General features: G+C 35.6%; 3 protein-coding genes and 1 pseudogene across 5 annotated transcripts; 2 read left to right on the forward strand and 2 right to left on the reverse strand.

The window, feature by feature from the left end:
* Positions 1-1,285: 1,285 nt before the first annotated feature.
* On the reverse strand, positions 1,286-3,001 carry LOC146942631 (uncharacterized). The gene is made up of 2 exons (XM_085750050.1): positions 2,666-3,001; positions 1,286-2,506 (listed from the first exon to the last, which is right to left on the reverse strand). Exons 1-2 carry the CDS (start codon positions 2,999-3,001, stop codon positions 1,286-1,288), a joined length of 1,557 nt encoding a protein of 518 aa, XP_085606176.1.
* A 1,937-nt stretch (positions 3,002-4,938) lies between these two features.
* Positions 4,939-13,911, forward strand: LOC146942632 (RNA-binding protein 208-like). Of its 2 annotated transcripts, none has more exons than XM_085756674.1 (13): positions 4,939-5,066; positions 5,184-5,351; positions 6,429-6,490; positions 6,736-6,838; positions 8,244-8,320; positions 8,617-8,678; positions 8,798-8,885; positions 9,108-9,183; positions 9,433-9,463; positions 9,575-9,697; positions 11,611-11,696; positions 12,546-12,719; positions 13,304-13,911. In XM_085756674.1, the coding sequence occupies exons 2-13, from the start codon at positions 5,217-5,219 to the stop codon at positions 13,619-13,621; spliced, it is 1,335 nt and encodes a 444-aa protein (XP_085612800.1). In that variant the 5' UTR covers positions 4,939-5,066; positions 5,184-5,216; the 3' UTR covers positions 13,622-13,911. The 2 variants fall into 2 exon arrangements, with proteins under 2 accessions (XP_085612800.1, XP_085612801.1); XM_085756675.1 differs by having other exon boundaries at positions 4,941-5,066; positions 5,226-5,351.
* Positions 13,912-15,190: 1,279 nt separating this feature from the next.
* On the forward strand, positions 15,191-18,187 carry LOC146942633 (uncharacterized; annotated as a pseudogene). Its single transcript, XR_015032792.1, has 3 exons — positions 15,191-15,363; positions 16,638-16,960; positions 17,361-18,187. The product of XR_015032792.1 is annotated as an uncharacterized LOC146942633 (transcript).
* Positions 18,188-20,046: 1,859 nt separating this feature from the next.
* On the reverse strand, positions 20,047-24,569 carry LOC146942634 (U-box domain-containing protein 52-like). The gene is made up of 10 exons (XM_085756673.1): positions 24,067-24,569; positions 23,841-23,941; positions 23,610-23,731; positions 23,196-23,401; positions 23,044-23,107; positions 22,647-22,941; positions 22,287-22,388; positions 21,686-22,114; positions 20,697-21,458; positions 20,047-20,378 (listed from the first exon to the last, which is right to left on the reverse strand). The coding sequence occupies exons 1-10, from the start codon at positions 24,266-24,268 to the stop codon at positions 20,274-20,276; spliced, it is 2,388 nt and encodes a 795-aa protein (XP_085612799.1). The 5' UTR covers positions 24,269-24,569; the 3' UTR covers positions 20,047-20,273.
* Positions 24,570-24,635: the final 66 nt, after the last annotated feature.

Below are 24,635 nucleotides of genomic sequence, written 5' to 3' on the forward strand. Positions count from 1 at the left end.
ACATATTAAACTCACCTAACCTCCGAACCCCCAACCCACCATCCTCCTTCGGAACACAAACAGAGTTCCAATTTATCCATGCTATTTTCCTATGATCCTCACCACCCCCCCAAAAAAATCTTTTAAATATAGATTCAATAGAAGAGATAATACCTGCAGGAGCCTTGAAAAAGGAAAGAAAGTAAACCGGAAGCGAAGACAGGACAGATTTCAACAATATCAAGCGACCACCAAATGAGAGAAATTTATTATTCCACGAGGACAGGCGAGCAGCTATACGATCAATAACCGGTTTCCAAAAACTCAACTTCCTGGACTCCCCCCCAATAGGAAGTCCCAAATAAAAAAAAGGAATGGTCCCCGTTCTACAATTCATCACCCTAGCCGCCTCTATCAACCAAGAATCGGAAATATTAACACCAGTTAACATACTCTTATGAAAGTTCACCTTCAGCCCCGATAATTCTTCGAACAAAAGTAACACCGCACGCATTGAACGCACGTTCTGCCAACTCTTCTCACCAATAATCAACGTGTCGTCGGCGAACTGAAGATGAGTAAGATTAACCTCACCCATGCTGCCCACTCTATAACCCGTGAACCTATTCACACCCACCATAGCCTCCATCAAGACGTTGAAACCTTCGGCAGCCAACAAAAATAAAAACGGCGAGAGAGGGTCCCCTTGACGTAGACCGCGCTCGATCGGAAACTCATCCGTCGGACTACCATTAACAAGAACCGAGGCCATTGCCGTTCCTACACATTCTGAAATCCACTTCCTCCATAGAGTTGGAAAATTCATACTAGCCATCACAGAGTCAAGATATTTTAAGTCCACTGAATCATAAGCTTTTTCAAAATCAACCTTGAACATAAGGAGTTCCTTCTTCAAACGCTTAGCTTCATCGACAACTTCGTTGGCAATAAGGATTCCATCTAAAATTTGTTTCCCTTTAACAAAAGCAGATTGAGATTCGGACACCACACTACCAATAACTTCACGTAATCGATTAGCTAAAACCTTTGCCAGAACCTTATACATAGACCCCACCAAAGAGATAGGACGAAAATCATTAAGCCGTTGTGGACTGGTAACCTTCGGAATTAAAGCGATAAAAGTAGAGTTAACCCCCTTCGACAACTTACCGTTACGATGAAATTCCACAATAAATCGCATAAAATCATCTTTCAACAACTCCCAAAATTCTTTTACAAATCCAAAAGTAACGCCATCCGGACCCGGACTCTTATAACTATCACAATCCCACACGGCCTGCCTCACCTATTCCAACGAAAAGGGTTTGATTAAAGTTCCCGCTTCTCTACAAGATAGCTTACGAAAAGATAAGCCCTCCACACCTGGCCGAACAGCTCCTACTACTTTAAAGTGGCTAGAAAAATGATCATAAACCGCTGTTCTGATATTTTGGACCCCTTCGATATTAATTCCATTCACGTTCACCAAATTGACAGTATTACGTCGCCGCCGGTTAGACATGACTCCATGAAAAAATTTAGAATTCGCATCCCCCTCCTGTAACCAGTTCAACCTAGCCTTCTGCCAATTAATACTTGTTTGAACCCGAGCCATGGAATGTAAACTCACAGATAGTTCATGAAGTTCGTTTACTTCCTCATCTAAAAGCGCAGACACCTCCCCTTTTGTGTCGATATAAGCAATACGATTTTTCACTTCTAAAATCTTTCCTTCCAAATTCTGCAAATGCATTTGATGCCACTCTTTTAAACAAGCTTTAATCATTTTTAACTTTTGTTTCAACACATAGCTTCCCCAACCCTGAACATTAAAAGAACCCCAACGGTCACGAACAAATTCAGCGTATCCAGGATATTCCGACCAACACTTCAGCATCCGCAACGGACGGGGTCCCCAATTAGACTCATCCGCATATAAAACCAAAGGCACGTGATCAGAAAGACCTCGTTGTAGTGCTACCTGAATACAATTAGGCCATCTCTCACACCACTTTTCCGATAACAAGAACCTGTCCAAACGACTCATCGAAATGCCATCGCCACGATACCAAGTGAATAAGCGGCCACAAATAGGTAAATCAATCAAAAAACTATCATCAATAAATGTGTTGAACCTATCGGCTTCTGACTGTCTAAAAACCATCCCTCTTCCTTTTCTCTCGTCAATACTTCGGACGGAATTAAAATCCCCACACACACAGAGACATGAATCCTTCTTGCTCAACACAAAGGGAGACAACCGATCCCACAATAAAATTTTAGCCGCTGAATCACACGGTGCATAAACATTAATAATAACGACATCTTCACCTGTGAGCAAAACCGTCCCACCAATTACCAAGACGTGATCAAAACTCGATGAAAACCAGACATTAAGACGAGTAGAATCCCACACTGTGATCAAACCTCCTGAGGCTCCGACCGATGGTTGATATGAATAGCCACACGGTGCGTCACCCCAAAAAGTTTTAACACAAAAATCATCGACTAAGCTCAACTTCGTTTCCTGCACACACAACACAAATGGACTCTTGTCATGAACCAAACGCCTAACCTCCGCCCTCTTCTCACCACCTCCTAACCCCCTCGCATTGTAAGATAACACCTTCATTAAAACCACTCTCCATCCCCACCCCAACCGACACCACCACCCTCAACTCCGTACCCCATCAATCGAATTCCCTTCAACACCACTTGCTGCCCTCCACTCTTTCCTTCCCTCCCTCGTCAACAAATTAAATCTATTATTGGTATCACCTTTGAATTTCACCCCAAGTACCTTTCCCAAATCCGTAACATCCTTCTGTACCGCACTTGGTTTCTCATTTAACACAACCCAATTCATCCAATCGCCATTATTGACTGAAGCATTGGAATTCTTCGAAGATTCAGAGGTAGAATTAGAAAGTTCTTTTGACTTAATAGATAACATTCGTTCCTTCCTTTTCCGGTCCTTTTTCTTCAGAATTTTCAAAATTTCTTTTCGATCACAAGACGGCATTCTAGCCACTCGCTTCACAAACATACTCTTAATGTTTAATCATTTCATTTCAATCTATTCCTCTCTTTGTAGTAAATAATTATGAGTAATATTAATAGAAAAACAATTAATGTTTCGTTGAGTTTTAAAATCAACAAGTAAATAAACCCAAAAAAATCTGTAAAAGCGACAATAAAAAATCAACCGAGAGGATGAAAGTATTATTTTGGATCTTTATTATAAGAAGAAAATTCTCGTTTATTTAATATTCGACGCATGTTGTCCATATTATAAATAAAATATATCAATTATCCAATAAACATAATTTTCTTTTCCTATAATAGTGGTTGCTAGTAGTAAGTAACGATAATACTCCCTGTAGTTTTTTATTTATTTATTTATAAAAGAACACTCCCTGTAGTTTTTATTTTATTTTTATAAAAGATAAATAAATCAACAAAAATTAATGTATTTAGTTCATAATATGAATTAAATACATCACCATTTGTTAATCCATTCATTCACCTGTTATAAAAAGAATTAGAGAGAGTATAAAAGTAGACAAATCTATAGTTTAACAAGGGGACAGATATTGTTGGATTTCATTTTCATAACTTATTTGTTGTTTAAGCAATAGTTTCCTTTAAAAAATAGAGTGAAATATGTGTTTTTTTTTGTTGAAGGATAAGAAGAAATTCTACATAATTCCCAAAAAAAATTAATGCATTTTTAAAAAAATATTGATGCCGGGTGCGTTATTAGCTGAGTTACGTGCTATATAGATAAGTCTTGGTTTTTATAGTAACAAAGGCTATGTCAACATTATTACATTATTTGTGAGAGTGATTGTTTGAAAACAGTTGACCTGATTATTGCAGGTCATGATCATACCTTTCACACTTATGCTACTGACATCATTCATGTTAGAGATGTTTTACACGAAAATGAAAATACAACATTTGTGCATGTTCTTAGGGAAGGGAACAAAATATGTGTGCAGATTTTACGACTAAGGAAGGATCACATGCAAGGTGCCCTGCTCACTGGAACTGCCCTCCGTCTGACCTGAAATCTCTCCCCCTGAGACATAAACTTGAAACTTAATTTCGACTCTCCCTCTTGTTTCCTTTTCCTTTTTGCCTCGTTACATTGCAACGCTATAAAAAAAAACTAAAAAGATAAGAGATTGAACAAGACAAGAGATTGAGCAAAAATTGAAATTTGTGTCCATTAAACAGCATGACAACTTTTTGTACCAAATATAGTATTTCTAAAATACAAAATAACATTTTTTTTTATGGTATCTGAGGTTCAAACTTCAGACCTTACATATATCGTCTTTATCAACTTAAACACACAGAGACGCACCAAAATAACATTTTATAAGACAAAAAGTTGTTCAACAATATTTTTCAAATATACCTTTAAAAGTTAAAAATCGATTAAATAATCATCTACCGAATATCCACACCAACATGGAATAAACACATATTCCCTCCGGTCACTATTATAACCAAAAATCAACTTTTTAGGTTCATTCATTAAATGATGTATTTGGTCTATATTATTGACTAAATATATCATTTAATGAAAGAACCTAAAAAGTTGATTTTTGCCTATAATAATGACCGGTGGGAGTATATCATTTTTATCCAGTGGAATTAAAAAAGATTGGAGCAGAGACAATGCATAATTTATACAAAGGGGGCAGGGGTTCGAACCATGACACCCCATATCTTTACATTTAAAATGCGTGAGCTCCGACATGGTTGACAAAAAAAAGAGATTGGAGCAGGACAGGAGTAATACCGACCCACCCACCGACCCGGGTCCGATCCAGTTTGAGTTAGAGAGTGGGAGTGGATGGAGATGGATTGAGAGGAGAGAGAGAGAGAGAGAGAGAGAGAGAGAGAGAGAGATTGACATACATTGGAAAATGGGGATTTGGGCGTGAGACTATACGAGAAGAAAGGAGTTAGAGAGAGAGTGCAAATTTCCACACACCATTTGGGAACGAACCAACGGGCGTCGAGCAGCAATACCCAATCACCAACAACCACTTCAATCTAATCTCCATCCCATCCAGGTTATTCAATTTTCCCCCAGATTTCATTCACCGATTCGCGATTTTCATTTTCATTTTCATTTTCACGATTTCGAGCTAATTACACGCGTTTTGATTCGATTCCTCTTTCTTCTTCAGAAATCAATTCATCGAGTATTAAATTAAATTAATATGCAACAGAGGCTAAAGTTGCAACAACAACAACAACAACAACAACAACAACAAGCACTCATGCAGCAAGCTTTGCTTCAACAACAACAGATGTATCACCATCCTGGCATGCTCGCCGCTGCCGCCATGACTCAGGTACGCACTCAATCTTCTTTTCCATTTCCACCATAATATATACTCAATGTTTGCTTCCTCTTTGAGAAGAAGAGCTCAAATTGATTTTTAGCTGGAATCAATTTTACAAAATCAATTCACTTAAAAATCTATTTTTGTTGCTTCAGAACCAAACACACACATAGAATGATGGAATTATAGATAATTTTCATTGTCAACTCTATCCATGCTTTTTATTTTGTATTCAATTTTACAGTTAATTTTTTAGGTTACTTCCCAGTCTTAACCATTGATATATCAGTAAGGAATGATAGTTATTATATACTTATATTGATTTTTGTGTCTGTGTATGTCCATCTAGTTTTTTTTTTTTTTTTTTTTGCTTGAGTAATCTATTGTTATCGTCTGGAGTAATTTGATGGCTTAGCCAATCTTCCGCTGTCCAATTTCATATTATTTTTGTTTATATTACCAACAGCTGTGTGGTAATTTCATGCCATTTACTAGCATATTCTATGCATCACCTATAAAACTGAGGGATGGATTTTAGAGGACGAAATGGAGTCATAACCTTTTATTGAAAAATCATTGTTAGTTTTTGGCAACTTCATAGTTGTAATACTCGTTTGTGTTTTATTTAACATCATAATGAAACATTGTGCATGATTTTCTACAACTTTCTATTAGAAAGAACACATAACTTGCCAGCACTTTTAGGTCTTCACATTTCAATATACCAACAGAAACAACTCAACATTTGCCAAAAGTTTCTTTAATCAAGAATAGTTAAACTATGTACACACAAAACACACAAATGGTTATTTCACAATGGATGAACTGTTACAGAATTATTTTCGTTGGTCATTATATGGTAAACTAAAACTGTTTACACAATTGATTGGTTTACAATTTGTATTATTAGTCGGATAATTTGTTTTTTAGAGGCATGTGAGAAATAGTCTAGTGTTTTACTATCAACGAAAGATTGGAATTTATTATTTTTTCCTTCTACGATTCTATCTAGGGTATCTTCGTATTGTTGCCAGGATCTTATCTTTTCCCCAATTTTTAATATTTGTTATTTTGGAAATTTTGTAGATGGAGCCTGTACCAAGTGGAAATCTGCCTCCTGGTTTTGATGCTTCTGCATGCCGTAGTGTGTGAGTGTTGGATTTCTTTTTGCTTTTACATGTTTTTTGTCCTCAGTTTTGTTGTGTTTGTTCCCAAGCATGTTGAATTTTCCTTTTGGTACATAATTTCTACCTGTAGAAGCAAATTTCTTTTTAAATAATGATGCTTTTAATTGGTTTGAAATTGTGAGAGATAAGTTTGATGGTACTGATTACCAGAAGTAGTGTAGTTTTCCACTTTGATACCTAATTAATCCGAAGTTTTGTGCTTTCAGTTATGTAGGAAATATTCATGTAAACGTCACTGATAAACTTCTCGCAGAAGTTTTTCAGAGTGCTGGCCCTCTTGCTGGGTGCAAGCTCATACGAAAAGAAAAGGTTTGATTTGCAATTCAATCCAATGTTCTTTGCTGATGAATGATGATCATATATATTATTACTATTTTTAGCTCATTGCTGTCCTATTTTTAAATACCCTTGTCTTAAACAACTATAAGGACTCCTAAATTTTTCACAAAATATGGTTATTAGTACTGATGAGCAAGTCTTTCTCTCTTTTTAAAATGTTTGTTTTGGATATTTCACTCAAATTTTCTTTCTGGGGACTCCTTGTATAACTTGTCCTTACAAAACCAGCTTGAAAGGTTTGTGTACAAGGTTTTTCTTCAACCCCTTCTCCAACTAAAAATGGAATTATATTCTCCCTCCGACCTATCCCTATTAATCTAATTCAAGACCTAATCAGTAGATGGACATCGCACTAGCAGTGGAGTGAAAGGACTACCATTTCAAGAATGATGTATTCCTTTTCACTGTAATGAATTTTTCATTGAATCCAAGACGGAAAAATTTATAGCATTTTAGAGAACAAACCTCCCAATGCTTAGAATTTTGAATCAAACAAGTCTCAAGAGCCCTTTCCCTACATTTGCTTCCACCTAATCTTTATAAACTATTTTCAGACCTAATCTCTTTTCAATGAGGGACATGGGTAATTCTCAATATACCCTCTTATGCCTAGTATACTATTTGGCCCAATCTGCCTATCAACATACTCTAATATCATGTTAGATTTTTGGATTAAGCCTAACTCATCCTTACAAAACCGGCTGGCAAGGTGAGGGTTTAGGGACGTCTTTCTTTATTAAGTTTTTTCAGACCTTATTTCTTTTCAATGCTAGACTTTGGTTTTTTCAAATACCTTGAGATCTTTATCTTGTAGAGGTGATAGGTTGTCAAGGAATTCTGAATTGACATGCATCATATTCCAATAAAGAAAAATATGTCAGTACTTGGCACAAAATTTGTTTGGTGAAGGTGGCCTGACCTGTGCCAAGTGCCAACGAAGAGTTTTCGCTGTTTCCCTTCTAGAGAACTCTACTGCTCGATGAATGAGGTGGTAGTGTCTCGTCCTTGTTGTCTAAATTACTGACCACTTATCTGTCATGATATCAGCCTTGATAGTGTAAATCCGTAAGATAGGCTTCTCTAACTTGGAATTATGTGTTGAAAGCCGAGAGCGAGAGCTTGAGAGAGAGAAAATATAGCTGCTAAGAAGGCTATATACTACTTAGATCCTGCTTGTGTGTTATAACTTGTAAGTCAATTGGTATAGTTATCTGCCTTGCTGTGGGGTGCACAGTTAAATTTCCCTGACAGTTGCTTAGTCTAGTATCTACGTGTACTATGTTCTTTTTCTAGTCCTTATTTCTACTCCCGTTCTTTACTTTTTGGTTTCTGCTGATGTGTTTTTTTTCCGTTGTTGGTGAAATTACTGTTACAGTCCTCTTATGGTTTTGTGGACTACCATGATCGAGCATCTGCAGCGCTTGCAATAATGACATTACATGGACGGCAACTGTAAGCATCATGTTCAATTTGTGTTTATTTTGGTTCTATTGCATATTTGCTTAACATGTGAACTGTGAATGCATTCTCCATCCAGCTTTTCTAGAGATAGATGAATTATCATTTTTCACATACTTGAGAATGCAAATATCATCCTAATGGCTCTACAGCTGTTTCATTAATTCATTCTATCTTGACAGACTTTACCGATATTGTTTTAATTATGCAGTCTTGACAAGGGTCTTTAAGTTTTCCTTTATACATAGCAACATCACAAAAGTTAACTCTCTCGTTTTTTCCATTTGCAGATATGGTCAAGCACTAAAGGTGAACTGGGCATATGCTAATAGCAGCAGGGAGGATACCTCAGGTTACCTTTAAATGCAACCCATCTATTGTTGGTTTTGATGATTTTGCTTCTCGGGGACATTCTTTTTCTTTATTATTTTCAGTTGTATATTCCTTTAATTTCTAGTTCAAAATCATCAGGGCACTTCAATGTTTTTGTTGGTGATTTGAGTCCAGAGGTTACTGATGCAACTTTATTTGCATGCTTCTCAGTCTATACTACTTGTTCGTGAGTTCCTCGTTGCTTTTTTCCCCCTTTCATTACATTTTTTTGGGTCACTGGAATAGGTATATTCTTTTTTGATGGTGAATATTGTAGTCCTTGTTAGTGGTGAGAAGTTGAAGAAAGATAGATGATATGGGGGATTGACTTCAGAGCGAGTTACTCAGTCTTGCAAGACATTTTGGTTTTTGGAACTTACTTTTCCATCTTCTCTCTTATTATCTGCAGTGATGCTAGGGTTATGTGGGATCACAAAACTGGTCGCTCAAAAGGATATGGTTTTGTTTCTTTCCGTGATCATCAGGTATTGTTTATTCTGTACGCTAGAATTTACAGGAGAGACCAACCAATGAACTGAGGAGATCATGAATATTTTCCTTAAAGACCATTATCTTTGCTCTCAAAATTTATTTTCCATGTTTAGCTACATGAATTAGTACAAACACAAACTTATCCTTACAAAAAAATCATTGAAACACTTATTTTCCAGTATGAACTGTACTAATAATTTGCTGAACTGGTGAATTAATGTCTTTATGCAATTAATATGCAGGATGCCCAAAGTGCCATAAATGATATGACAGGTTAGACATTTTATTGTTTACTCATACTGTTCGTTCTTGCCCCTGTTGTTATGCTTCTATTCTTATATGACACCATTTCTTCTAACTTGTGACGTTTCATGCGCCGTGCAGGTAAATGGCTGGGAAATAGGCAAATAAGATGCAATTGGGCAACTAAAGGAGCTGGTGGCAGCTCAAACGAAGAGAAGATCAATGACAGCCAAAATGCTGTTGTACTCACTAATGGATCTTCAGGTATGATGCACCTTTCTAAATATCTGTGATCCCAAATCTATTTATTAATCCTTGAAAATATAGATGAAGGCAACAACAACCAAAGCCTTTTACTCACTAGGTGGGGTTGGAAACAAGAATATGTATTATAGATAAAGGTTGTAGTTTGAATTTGTTTAATTTTCCATATTTAAACTATTATGTTGGCTGGAAATTGCTAGAAATTCATGGTGCTGAATGATGTCATACTAATTAAAATATATGAAGGATATCATGCGAAATTTGGTTCTTCATATTTGTTATGCACAAACATTACCTTTATATAGTAAATGGAGTGGATTTCTTATTGCTTGATGTTTTAGACACCAGTTTTTATGCATACTCTCTCCGGAATGAATTATTACAAGCAAAAGTGATCATATTACACATATTAAGAGATATAGTTGTTGTGAATTCGGGACTCAAAACTCACACCAGTAAAACTTAGATGTGTGGAGCAAATATCAATGGCAACCAACAACCAAACAGTCACTAGCAACAATAATAGATCTAGATCCAATCTAGCAACCAAGTGGAAAGCAAAACCACAGTCAAACCAAAGAACAACAAGATAAAGAAAGTAGAGAATAGAGAACAACACACCAAGAATTTGTTCACCCAGTTTGGTCCAACAATGACTTACGTCTGGAGGAGAGAGATCTCTCCACGTCACAGTTTTTTTTTTGCAAAGAGATACAAAAGATTTGCAAGAAATTAACTTCAACACGCCCTCCAAGAGCACACCTAATTTCTACCCTTTTCCCGAATCTCTTCTCGTGACCAAGAGACTCACTGATTTCACTACCCAAGGTGTTAACAAATTGTTTCCTAACTCTAGAATATAACCCTAAAAGGGACCAAACCTTAGCCTTGAATTTCCTAAGGATCTCCTCTTTTGGTCTCTCAAGATTCAACCAAGTTGCTCACAAAGACACTACCTCATGTGTTTCCCATCCCATGAACCTCTCCCCAAAAGGTACCAACCCTTTCCCAAGAGCCCCCTCTTTTGGTTCCAAGATTCACGTCTTGACCCTTTGAATCTCACTCAAAGACCCTCAAACCTTAGCCTAAGTTCCCTAAAAGTTCCCTCCTTTGGTTTCATGAGAGTCCCCAACAAATGGGTCAAAAATTGCACTTTATATCTCCTATACCTGTTCCAATCGCGCCAGGATTAAACATGTATAAATGACCGTTGCCCAAATCATGCCATGATTAGAGGCCATCGTGCCACAATTTTGGATGTGAGTTCAACACTCAATTTTGAGTCAAATCTCAACAATAGTCGATCAAATTTAATCTATGCAATCCCAATTAAAAAAAACTAGTCTATTGCCTAAATTATCCTCCATGACTAAAAAATGGAGTCATTAGAAATAGAAAAGTTAAAGTAAGGGTAGTTTAAAGATACTTTCATTAAATATGGGAGAAGTTCTTAACTTTTGCTTATATTTCATTCTAAAAAATATGAGCTAGTTTTTGCTTATATTTCATTCTAGAATTCTAGAGTAGTAGTTTAGCATATTGTGCTTGTTGTATTAATATTATGCACCTTTATTAGTGTGTTTAAAGGGCATGTGTAGAGAGCCAGCCAGTCAGTTAATATAGACAACAAACAAACTTTAGTTTGAGTGAGACTTTTGTAAGTCTTGTTTATTTACATGCTGAGTATTCTAAACTTCTAATATTATTTTTGGCAATATGCGCCGTCCATCACTTCTTTTGGATACTGTTCTTTAGCTAAGTTTATAGAGTTATTGAATGATGGTTGGAATTGAGACCCTATTAAGCTCTATGACTTCATTTGCTACTCTGTTTCTTTTGCACTTCTGTAAACAGGCTGAGAATTTTGGGATTGCTGAGAGATAAGTATTGTTTTTTTGTTATGTGTTTTACAGATGGAGGTCAAGATAACAGCAATGAGGATGCTCCTGAAAACAATCCTTCATACACCACAGTTTATGTTGGCAACCTTCCCCATGATGTAAGTTATTATGTGGGATTGGTTTGGTTTGTTTAGTTAGTTTAAGCTTTAAACATAGTTTTGGAGAAATTGTCAAGACATGCATTCTTATAGATGTGTTGTTTTTTCTATCAATGTTTTGGTCCATTCAATGCATGGTCAAATGATGGGTTGATACAACTTGATTGCTTGTTTTGCTGGATGACGGATTTTGGGGTTTTACCTTTTTTTTACATTTTGACAAACAAAGTGTCTTTAAATTTGCCAATGATGTTTCAGCTTTCTTAAGTACCTGAGTCTCAATGCCTCACTTAACCCACCTTCGTCTTCACTTGTTCTTAGGTCTCTTGTAACCAAAAAAATAAGCCTTTTTTGCTCTGATGAACAGAGTTATATGTAGTGGAGTATTTTCATTTTCATCCGTCTCTTTTACCCTTATCCATTGGCCTTGTTTTGAATCCAGCCTTGATTGAAAAAAGGCACTCCAGTGGTTTGTATTGAAATCCAGCTGCAGTGTGTGATATAATTTCAAAAGTCGCTTCTGCTGTAGTATTACCATGGCAGACATCACTAGGTGGACAGTTGCAGTGTGGCATGGCTGCAGTACTTACAGTTACGGCAGCAACTTCAGTGTCGAGGCTGCGTGCCTCGTATGATGCAGTATACAATTCAAAACCATGCTGAGACTAATAACCTTTTCTGACTTTATTTACAAAATATTTTTTGGTGTTGCGGATTGTAATAACTCTCTTCCTTGTATCTACTCTTTGATGAGTGTTTGTCAAAGTATATCTAATCTAATCTGTGAATGACATTGTTTAGTTCACAATCTTCCGGATATATAACTTACAACTGTGCTTGAGATCACAGGTAACACAAGCTGAACTCCATTGTCAATTCCATGCATTGGGGGCAGGGGTACTTGAGGAGGTCCGAGTTCAGAGCGGCAAAGGTTTTGGATTTGTCAGATACAATACTCACGAGGAAGCAGCAATGGCCATTCAGATGGCTAATGGAAGACCGGTTCGTGGGAAGACTATGAAGGTAAGAATCCTTTCACCTGTTGCTGGTCTTGTCAATTAATTACTTGCTGTTTCTGTGTCGGGGCTACTGTTTGCCCTATATAATAGTGCCTGGTAAAGTACTTTTAAAAGAAGGCTTAAACAGATTTTTGGTCACCCTATTTTACCTGAAACTAGATTTTAGTCCGTCATTTCAAAATCCAGGTTTTGGTCTCCCAGTTCCACATATTGTTGCAATCTTGGTCCCTGCCATAGTTTTTAGCCCCAATTTCGTATATGAACAGAAAATATCAAAAGTTATCACTTTTGGGCCCAAAAATCACCACTGGGTGACCGAAACCCGGATTTTGAAATTGGGGGGACTAAAATTCCATTTCAAGTAAAATTGGGAGACCAAAAGTGAACAGGAATGTAACTCTTTTGTTCCTTCCGCCAATTGGCGCTATAGCAGCACTGTAGCATACTCGGATCCATACAAACCTCTATTTTCTGTGATCCACGTTTGACAGCATCTGTGATGACTCAATTACAGGATCACCCCTTTCCACTTTGCTTATTTTCCAAAAGCTCTCTGTGAATATAATTTATTTTATTTGATTTGTGCAGTGTTCATGGGGTAGCAAACCAACTCCTCCTGGGACAGCTTCAAATCCATTACCTCCTCCTGCTGCACAACCATATCAAATACTTCCTACTGCAGGGATGAACCAAGGCTATACTGCCGCTGAGTTGTTGGCTTATCAGCGCCAGCTTGCCTTGAGTCAGGCTGCTGTTTCTGGCCTTTCAGGACAAGCTCTTCTTCAAATGTCTGGACAGCATGGCCTAGCTCCTGCTTCAATGGGTATAAACTCTGCAGCATCTCAAGCCATGTATGATGGATATGCTGGTAATTCTTCAAGACAGCAGCTTATGTACTATCGTTAACGTGTTGGCTTCACCAGTCGCGTTGTTGCCTTCTGGTGGCAAGTTGCGTTGTGCACCTTCTCTTTCCTTTTTTTTTTTTTTATTGCGGTATTGTGGCTTGATTTTTACTTAATTTTTAATGTGTTGTAATTTATGTTGTTTGGTCTAAGAGGGTTTAATGACTCGGGATCTATGTTTTGCTAGAACGAGCTGCGAGTTTTATGTTTGAGTAGTTTTTATTATCGTTTAATGTATCTTTTTTTATTATCATTACTGTATATTTATAAATTATTGACTCAAGTTCATCTTAAGTAGTTTTATACCTGTTTTCCTTTCGTGTCGTGACAAGATAATATTTGTTCCTTAGCAGCAGCGATAAAGTTTTGGAAAATTTAGTGTTAATTATGGTACGTATTAATCTTTCTTCGTTGTTTTTTACTTTATTTTTTTTCGGTTGATGGAAACATTTTTCGCAGATTAGCATAGGCCCTTCAACCGTTTTGATTTAACTCGACTTATCACTTGGCTTTTTTTGATTCGTCAAAAATATTCTATAGATAATTATTGTTTGGAACTCAATGATCTATAACTAAGATAATTATTTAGTAACAAAAAAAAAACTAAGATAATTATTTACTGACAGGTTTTTTTAACGGGTGGAATGCATGGATGGTCTTCCTGTCATGTTACCATCTATCAGTTCATGCAACCAGATGCTCATTGCATTTCGTTTTTCTTGTGTAGTTCCTGTAGAGTAATGTTATTTTGAATATTTAACACTATACTAATACATCTTTTCCTCTAAAAAAAATACATCATTTATTTTGATGTGATTAGGAGAGATAAAAAATAATTAAAAAATCGAATGGCATGTTTCATATAAATATAGGATTTTGGATAACTGAAAAATTGTCAAAATAACATTGGTGGTTCCTGTACGCCCAAGGTAAAAAATCAAACTGATTAATTTTTATTGAATTTGGTTTGTATTTATTTTTAAAGAAAACTATATTTAAATCAAAGAATCAAATTGACCCAATTTGGAAAGCTGTAAAAATCTTGTACCAAAATAAGTTGTAAAATCAGTCTCAGTCGAGTTTTTTTTTTTTTTTTTTTTTTTAGTTGACAAAAGTCTCAGTTGAGTTGTCAATGCTGTATTTATTTCTTCATATAATATGTATAGCTGAAAAATCTTCCCCAACTCTTTAAGATTCTGTGTGTTTTAATTCACATATCTTAGTTTTGATTGTTTCAGGAGTCATTTACTTAGGGCCTGTTTGAAACACTTTTTAAAAACACTTTTTAAGTTTTTAAAAATTAAAAAGTTAAAAACTTGTTTGATTACCTATTTTTAAAATATAATTTTTGAAAAGTGTTTTGGATTTTTTAGTTTTGGAAACTAAAAAAGTGAAAGAGCTAAAATGGGTTTTGCTTTTCTGTTTTTAGTTTTTTGTTTTTAAAATAGAGTAAAAAATAAGAAAAGTGAAAACACGGAGAAAAGTGTCACTTTTCTCAATGGCATAGTTGTAATTATGTTTGAAGTCCAGGGGTATTATCATTTTTTTATCAAAAAAATTTGGATCAAAAATTATCCCTCATTCTGCAGAAAAACTAACGTGAGAACACTGAGAAGCGAAAATGGCGATTTCGACGGCGATTCTTCTCCGATCTCCGCCGTGATTTTTCTTCCATCTACACCTTGCTTCTTCTTCTCCACCGCGCTTCTTCTCTACCGTGCTTCTTCTTCTCTGCGGTTTTTTCAGGTTACATCTCATACATAATTGTTTTTCATTTTTAAATTAATTTCTGTTCTTTGATTCATAATTTTGCACCTAATATAGCGATTTTTTTACTTGATTTTGTGTTTTTAGATCTATGATTTTCCGTTCTATGATTTTGTGTTTTTTAGATCTATGTAAATTTAAGATTGCGGTAGAATTCGAAATTTGTAATGCTTTTTATACGTTGTTGTGTTTGATAAACTCTGATTCATTTTGATAAAAAAAAAACTTATTTGCAGCTTATGTGATTGATATTTGCAGCTTATAGGTCTGGATTAAGTTCCTGTTTAGATAAAAAAAACTTATTTGCAGCTTATAGCATAAGTGCTTATTATAATAAGCACTTATTTAATTTATAAGCTTGCATAAGCTATTTTTAAAGCAAAATAGAAATTAACGTTAAATTATTTTTCTAATTGCTATAAGCTGTTTTTATAAGCTATATTAAAGAACTAAGAAATTATGAATATAATTTGAAATATATAAGTTGAAATCAACTCATGAAAATGTTAAACATTATTTAATTACGACTTCTATCAACTTGTATCTTTCAATATTCACACGGATACCGGATACAAAACTCGTCAACGGAAATAATTTGAAAATCTGAAGTAATTGAACGTGAGTTTGATTTTCAGTCATTCAGATAGACAATCAATAAAATGAGATCATTCTCAAGTTTTCATAATATTCCTTTTTCTAGTTCTTGTGTGCATTGATATGCTTGTTCCCTAATAGATGGCTACATATTTGTTTGGCTTACTTAACATATGTATTGAAGTGTTAGAGACTTAACATATTTTTTAATAAGACGAGTTTTCTAATGATTACCATTAATTGAATAAGCATTTAATTAAATTATTATCTGTTAGTCACCTTTGAAGTATTGAGCTCAAACAGCTTAGCCAAACTGGGTTGTACAAGTAAAGAACAGGGGAATCCACTTCTTGTCTTGTTAGTAAAGCTGGACTGAACCTAGGTAGCCTTATTTTTGTGCCAAGTCTTGTATCTGACAGATAGAGCAAAAATATTCGTGTTTTCTCGGCTTGAGCTGCTTCTGTAATGAGACTTTTTACCTTCTATTTTTACAGTTTAGTCATTACTTTTTACTGTTTATGAGACTTTTTTACCCTGATTTTATTTGCTCTCTCTGGTGCTACTTTTATAGGACATAACTTGTTATGAGAACTAATATTACTCAATGCAAAATATTGATCAATGCTTATTCTAAATTGTAATGCGTATTTTTATGATAGATGGCAACTAATGTTGACATTAATGAGACAAAGCTTTGGCCTGATTTTGTAACGAAAGTTTTCATTGACATAATGGTTGATGAAGTTACAAAAGGAAATATGCCAAATGGTGTGTTTCATACTAGAACATGGTCCTCAATGATGTATAAGTTGAGTACCATAACTAATCGACCGTATCAACCTGATCAACTAAAGGCAAAGATGCATAGGTTGCGAGCCATGTATCGTGAGTTCTATTCACTGAAGCATAACACCGGATTTGGCTGGAATGCTAAAACAAACGCTGTTACTGCAACTGAAGAATCTGGAAAAATTATCTGAAGGTATGGCTTAATTGAATTTTACCACTTTTAATGGGTGATATGATGTTTGCTGCGTAGTTACATTGTTTTTCATGCTTCTATTAGTGACATGGTGTGTGTATCACATTTCAATACCCTTGTTGGAATTATGATAAATCCAATATGGTATATATATAATCATTTGGTACATATTGGATTCTTGCTGATTCTTGATCCCAGTTTTGTTCATTGCTCTAAATAAATACTGTGTTTCTGAGATTGATACAGATTGCATTTCTTCACTCCATATTGTGTTTGTTTGTATTTAGCCTATCTAGAATCATGAATCTTGATCATTCTTTGCTTCTAATTTCATTGATTCTCTACTTAGGAACCTTTCTGTTATTCTCATTGTATTGATGATATGCATATATCATTTCAGGTACATCCCAAAGCTGCACAATTTCAAAAGAAAGGGTGTGACCATTAAAAGTTGCTGGAAATAATATTCAACAAAAACAATGCAACTGGAGTACTTCATCATTCATCTACCCAAGACCCACCAAACACAGATGACGAAAACGAGCTTGATGATCAATACATCAACAATGGGAATGGGAGTGCTAATCATGTGCATGTTGATAAGGATAGTTCATATGATGATCTACATGAAGTTGAGCACATCACTCGTAGTGAAAAGCGACAGGTTCATGTGAGATCCAAGAAGGAGTCTACATCACATCATATGAATGAGGCACTTGCAGCATGGGCTCAAGTTTCTTTGGTAAGAGCTGATAGGTTAAGAAGGGATAGGAGTGCAGAGGCTACTTCGCGTGTAACTTCAGATTGTTCTCTTACCAAGTGTGTGGCTGCTCTCGATGGGCTAGAAGACATTTCAGATGATTCCTATGGAAAAGCGTTGGAAAAGTTTAAGGATTCTGATTGGAGGGAAATGTTTATCGCAATGCCTAATGAGAGGAAGCGTGGATGGGTACTTAGGCTCTAAGGATATAACTAGGGATGGCAATACGGGCCAGCCCGCCCCGTTTAGGCCCAGCCCACTATTAGCCCACCAAAAACGGGGTGGGGCGGGGCGGGCCAACTTGAGGGGGTGGGCTCAAACTCACACCCCGCCCCGCCTAAAGGCGAACTAGCGGGCTGGCGGACTAGCCCGTCTTGTTTTTTAAATATTTTTTTGTCGATTTTTTTTTTGTTACGCTGCTAATATAAAAACAATAAATTCAATTTAAAGAACCTAACATTAAACAAATCTCAAAATAAATCCACCATACATCCAACATAAAACAAATTACAAAATAAATCCAACAACATGAAATAAGTCTAGAGGTGAATCAGTTTTTTTCTAGAGGTAGTGAACCAGTGGTGAATCAGTTATCACTTATCACTATCAGAGAGAGTGGGACAATTTGAGGTTGGGTTGGTATCATTTGACCCAATTGTTTATGGGGTGTTTAAATTAATAATTCGGTCACTAATAGGAAAAAAAAGTTTAATAAGCCCGTGGGCCAGTCCGCCCCACCCCGCTATGACCCGCTTTTTCAACGGGCTTAACAGGGGCGGGCCAACTAGAGAGATGGGCTCAAAATCTCACCCCAGCCCGCCTAAAATGACGAGTTAAACGGGTTGGCCCGACGAGCTGGGCCCGTTTTGCCATCCCTAGATATAACCTGTATTTGTTTAGGTTCTAGTGATGAGACATACTTATCATCTTTAGTGATCAGACCTACTTATCTAGTATTTGTATAGGTTCCTTATGATTGTTTACTTCTCTATTTGATGAACAATTGCTTGTGTGTTTATTTACATGATGTTGCTGAGAATTGATATTGATAAAACCTTTTATTTTCCTCTTATCGAGTATCGTGTTTTTAAGTTTTATTGTTACTTAGTATGACAGGTTATAACTATAACTGATATTGAAAACTTGAGGCGGTGAACGAGGTTCCTAACCTTGAAGGGATGAGCTCGTATGTTGAAAACTTAACAAGGTTATCTGATGAAGGTGCAGCTGAGATGACAATGGATAGGAATCATCTTAGAGATAGGATGTGGGTACATCGTCATAATTAATCGAACTAATTACGCTTTTTTTAGATTTTCTTATATATGGAGTATGGAGTTTTGTTAGTTATTTTGCGGATGATTGTTTTTGTTTGATAATTTGATGTTTATGTTATCGACATTAATATGCTATAATATTTTTATGTGTTTCACATTTTTCAATTTTGTATCGCTTGAATAAATTATGACTTCGTATCTAAAAAAAATATTTATTTTGTGACTAAATTCTACATTTAACTATAGTATTTGAAATTTAATTTGATTGGTAACTAAGGATAAAATTGTAAGAAAAATACAATTATATAAAAGGTAATATAATAGGTTAAAGAAAATTTTAAAAAAAGATTTTAAAAAATTTGATTACCAAACAAGTTTTCTAATTTTCTATTTTTTAAAACTGTTTTTGAAAATTATATCACCAAATAGATTTTCTGATTTTTTCATTTCTAAAACAGTTTTGAAAAGTCACATTACCAAACAAGTTTTTTCTTTTTCTCTTCTTGAAATCCCTTTTCTAAAATTAGTTTTTAAAACATATTTTGAAAACTAAAAACAAAAAGTGTTCCAAACAGGCTCTTATTCTTTCTTGTTCTTGCTATTTCTTTTCTTGACGCCACCTCTACTGCATCGAGGTTTCATAGATTCATATCAATACAAATTAGAAATCTGGTGATAAAATTCCTTCCACAAGAGCCACCAGTGGATTCTCTTATGTGCAATTTACACATGAGAGAGTAGAATGTGATCTCTCATCATTCATCAGAGAGAAATACATGAAGAATTTAGATAAACTAAGTTTGAAGGGTCGTTAATTATAAAAACTACAACCCACTCCGCTTTCGTACAGATAATTTTTGTTGTTTTGAAAATTCGCAATCCGGCCAAAGGAGCGCCTAATTGATACCGATCATTTTAATTATTACTGCATTTCAAATTAGTGATATATTACCGCATGTATTACTATTGCAATTTTAACTATTACTTACTATAGTATAGATTAACTTATTGCAATTTTTCAATAAGGAAAGAAATGTACATGATATGTGTATCGTAAACATATTTACATGTATATCCATACAAATTACTACATTGAGACCCTGAATTAGCATTCTGAAATTGTACCTTTAAAAAGGCTACGCTTTCGATGCAGACTATATTGACATAAGGAAAGAATCAACAAACATTCTACAAAATGAATCCTCCACCTAAGTAATTTACATTTTACCCATTGCACATATTTATTTGGTCAACGGGATCTCTTGTTTTGACTTTGTTAGAAACCAATTGTTGTGTTTCTTCTAATCTCATCTGACCTGATTGTTGTGTTTCTTCTAATCTCATCAGTCTCAGAGTGAGGAAATGGAGGGCAACTTTCATCCTGCAACATGGCATAAGCTCATCATACCAATTATATCTATCTAGAAAATCTAGCATTCATTGTAATTTTAAGATTGTTTTAACTATCAACCGCAATATTGCTATGAATTTAACTTTGATACACTGTCACCAAATTACAACTAATCATATGTACGACTTTAGAAGTAGTTATGATTGTGTTAATGATCCGACAAATATGGTTGGTTGGTTGACAGTGTAAAAAATTATTACGCTGACAATGTGTATGAATTAGGTCCTATTGCTTTAAGAGTTTATTGGAAATTTTATCATATACTGGAAAAACAGTGTAGAGACTTACCAGTAGCAGTGAAACCTGTCTCTCATGGGACATATTTATAGAGCTACTACTACTACCACTACCATCTGTTGAATTTTGCTCAGCAAGTTCTCTCAATCTGTCAAGTTCTGGCAGTACAACCTTACCAAGGTCAGGTCTATCTCTTCGCCTTAACTCGGCACACTGGACCGCAATTTTTGCTAATCTCAAAACATCCTCCATTGGCCAATCAGTCACTGTAGGATCCAACATCTCAGTAAATGTTCCTTTCTCAATAGCTCTGTCAACATTATGTGCCAAACCCATTGGTGATTTTGCTGTCAAAATTTGAAGGAAAATGATTCCAAGTGAATATACATCTGATTTCACACCTAACATTCCTGTTTGCTGATACTCAGGATCTATATAACAGAATGTTCCTGCTGTTGCCGTCATGCGATATTGCGTCACACTGTCGGCCACAGACGGTGGAACAAGTCTTGCCAAACCAACATCACTAATTTTGGCTACATAGTTTCTGTCTAGCAAGATGTTTCCTGGTTTCAAGTCTCTATGTACTATAGGTTCTGGTTTTGTTTGGTGAAGGAATAACAAGCCGGTTCCGATTTCGGCTGCAATTTTGAACCTTTGCTGCCAAGAAAGTGGAGGACTGTTGCCTCGACGAAATAGGCAATCTTCCAGGCTTCCATTTGACATGTACTCATACACTAGACAGCCGTATTCCGGACAGGCTCCTAAGAGGAGAACCATGTTTGGATGCCGTATGCAGCTCAGTACCTCAACCTGTGAGGAGATCGTGTCAACTAGGGTGTATTTGGATAAACAGATTAATTAAAAATTTATTAAATACGTGCTTCTCATATAAGTGTTAAATGTGTAAGTTATTTCTATAGTAAAATAATGAATACTGTTAAACTGTTTTCGTATAAGTTGTAACCTATGCTGGAGAGATTATTGCAATAAGATGAAACCAACTTAAAACATATTCTCATTAGCTACTGTGTGCTTACCTCGCGTTGAAACTGTGATCTTCCTTGTGCTGCATCGGGGCGTAGAACCTTGACTGCAACAGGTGTATGGTCCAGAAGGCACTTAAAAACTGGACCATATCCTCCTTCTCCAATCTTGAGGGATTGTGAAAAAAAATTTGTTGCAGCTTCAATTTCCTCAATTGTATACTTTCTATACCTGACATCTACATTTACTAAAGCATCCATTACTTTTTTTTTCTCTTCTGCTTCTCTAAGTGCTTTCATCTCTGCATGAAGTCTCTTCTGTGCTTCTAGTTCTGCTATCCTCTTTTGTGCTTCAGCGGCCTCAATGGCTGCTTTAGATTTTTCTTTCTCCTTTTCTGCAATTGCCAATGCAGATTCCTCGGCTATCCTTGCCTCTTCCAATCTCCTTTCTTCTTCTAATTTCCATTTTTGAAGTTCTACTGCCTATCATGCAAATTGCAAAGCATGTCTCAGATTTATATAATATTTAGCTCTTCCAGAGATAAATCCAGATATACAACGGGGGTCTAGCGCAAATGGTTGGTTGGTGCGCAGGGTGTGAGAGTGCTTCTTAGTGATAAAAAAAAAACGATTCAAGCCAAATGTTGATTCATACCTTCTGTTGTGCTGTGAGTGCTTCTTTACATGCCGTGTTGTACATTTCCATTGTTTGCTTGAGCTCTAACTTTAATCTTCTCATTTCAGCCTCCATGTCATCCTATAATTGCAGCACAAGACTATATTATCAAAATGGTAATTAAATCTTGAATTTAAAAATTTCCCTTGAAAAGGGAAAACAGAACTAACTCAAGTCTACGAGGTGTCAACTCAGTTTTAAGAGTTTGACCTTGTAACCTCAAGGGACAAAGTTTAAATTCCCCATAACAAATTGTAAAATGATCGTTAGTACTACTACTAATACATGCACAGGTAATGCAAAACATATAAATTTTCAATGCAATGTTGGTTTCCTTACCACGGCCTGTGACGAAGAAGATGAAAGCCTTTCACTATCAAATGAGAGTGATGTAAATTCGGTAGGGATGGTTGATTCCAAAGACATCCTTCCGTGAATGATAGACTCAAAGCTGTAGTTTACATCTGATTCTGAGCTACATGATATCCAAGGGCCTGGCTCTGAGTTGTTATGCAATGGAGGCAACATGCGGTCCGTACTCGACCTTCCAGAGCTTACAAAAGATATGTCACCATCTGGCTTATAATTTTCCATATATTGTTTGGTATTGTAACCTTTCCTAGTGAATGGTGACCTGCATTCAATATTTTTTTTTTTGATTCAGATGACAATTACAAATTAAAAGAAACTAATTAGTGCATCAAGAATAAAACATTTGCCAAGTTATGTTGCTAACCTGAATGAATCTGTTCCATCCTGCAATTTGCGTTGTGCAGCATCAAAGGAATTCCTTGCTTGTTCTACAAGAAACCACATTTCTTAGTGAGCAAGCAACATGGTGATATTACACATAATAGAACTAGATGTGTGAAGGTGTATGAATCTAACCTTTTTCACTTTGCTCCAACACCAAATTTATGTCTGATTGGTCTTGTTCGATAGTAGTTTGACTAACTTGTAGAGGGGAAATGTTCGGAGCAGGACGAGAAGCAGATCGCATCGATTGAATCTTTCCTTTCCCAATGACATAGACTGTACAGAAATCTGGTGCCCCTTTTGACACTGTTCCAGGGATATCTGATACCTTGAATCTTCTGATATGAAAAAAAAAAAATTCCTTCAGAAATTGAATACACACTGATAAAAATCTCTTAACCAAGCTAGAAATTTAAACTTTTATTAATGTTTGACGATATAAAGTTGATTATTTTTCATGTTAATTATCAGAATGGATGGTACAAAACTAGAAGCTAGAAGTAAAATTTGTAAAATGTGATGTTACTTAGAGAAATGGATATATACTTGAGCAAACTAGTTTTTGTTGAAGAGCCAAGAATCAGATGCTCAATTCCTGCCTGAGAAGCATATTCAATCAATGCTTTTGACACATCTGCATCTTCTAGTAGTACATCCTTGCATTGTATCTTTGCCACCAAAAGAAACACAAAAAACAAAGAGATGATAAGATTCTATATAATGCATGGAGTACTTGTATTTCAGCTTTATATTTTCTTTAAGACAGATGCAACTTACATCTTTGCGTGTACAGAAGACGCGATATGGGAGGAAAATGTTTTTGTTTTGAGCTTCTGGTTCTTTACATATTGTTAAGCCATTAGCATTTATCCCTGACCCTGCAATCAAATCAATATTGTAGCTATTATAAATAAGGTATCTTTGTAATCATTTCTAATAATGTAAACTTTATGCATATGGTAGAAAGAGCGTAATAATGATAATATGTACAAGGCTTACTTACTTATGGTGAAAAAAGAAGGTGATGAAGGAAGAGAAGGTGCCGAAACCCTGACATGGATGAGAATTACAGTTGCATTTCTTGTGAGGAGATTGTCAATAGCCCATTTGAGTGCATTTTGGCTTCCCTTTTCTTTGTCTATTGCCACTGCTATTAACCCCTTTACCCCATCCTTATTCTCTGATGAATTCTTTGCCAACCACATTCCTCTTTTTCTACCAAAACTCTTGGTGTTCTTTCAATGAACACAAACCAAACTATAAAAACCAGAAAAAATAATTTCTTCTCTCCCTTTTGCAGCAAACCATTAAAAGTTTCTTGTTTTTTGCATTCTTAAAAAATGAAAATAAAATGATAACATAACTTGTTGATTTTTGTTTTGAATCTCCTCTGTACCACTTCTAGCAAAAGACTTTTTCGGTATGTGATTGATTTGTTTACTAATTTTCAGGTTCTTTTGTGTTTAGAACAAAATAATAGTAAATGTTCAATTTTCCTCATACAACAAATAGCAACCATTTTTGGGCTTCTTTTTTAAATTACTATTTTGAGCAATTTTCACTAATGTGGCA

Source organism: Medicago sativa, chromosome 3 (assembly GCF_051527215.1).
Source record: "Medicago sativa cultivar Bolivia chromosome 3, Bolivia_mono, whole genome shotgun sequence".
Lineage (NCBI taxonomy): Eukaryota > Viridiplantae > Streptophyta > Magnoliopsida > Fabales > Fabaceae > Medicago > Medicago sativa.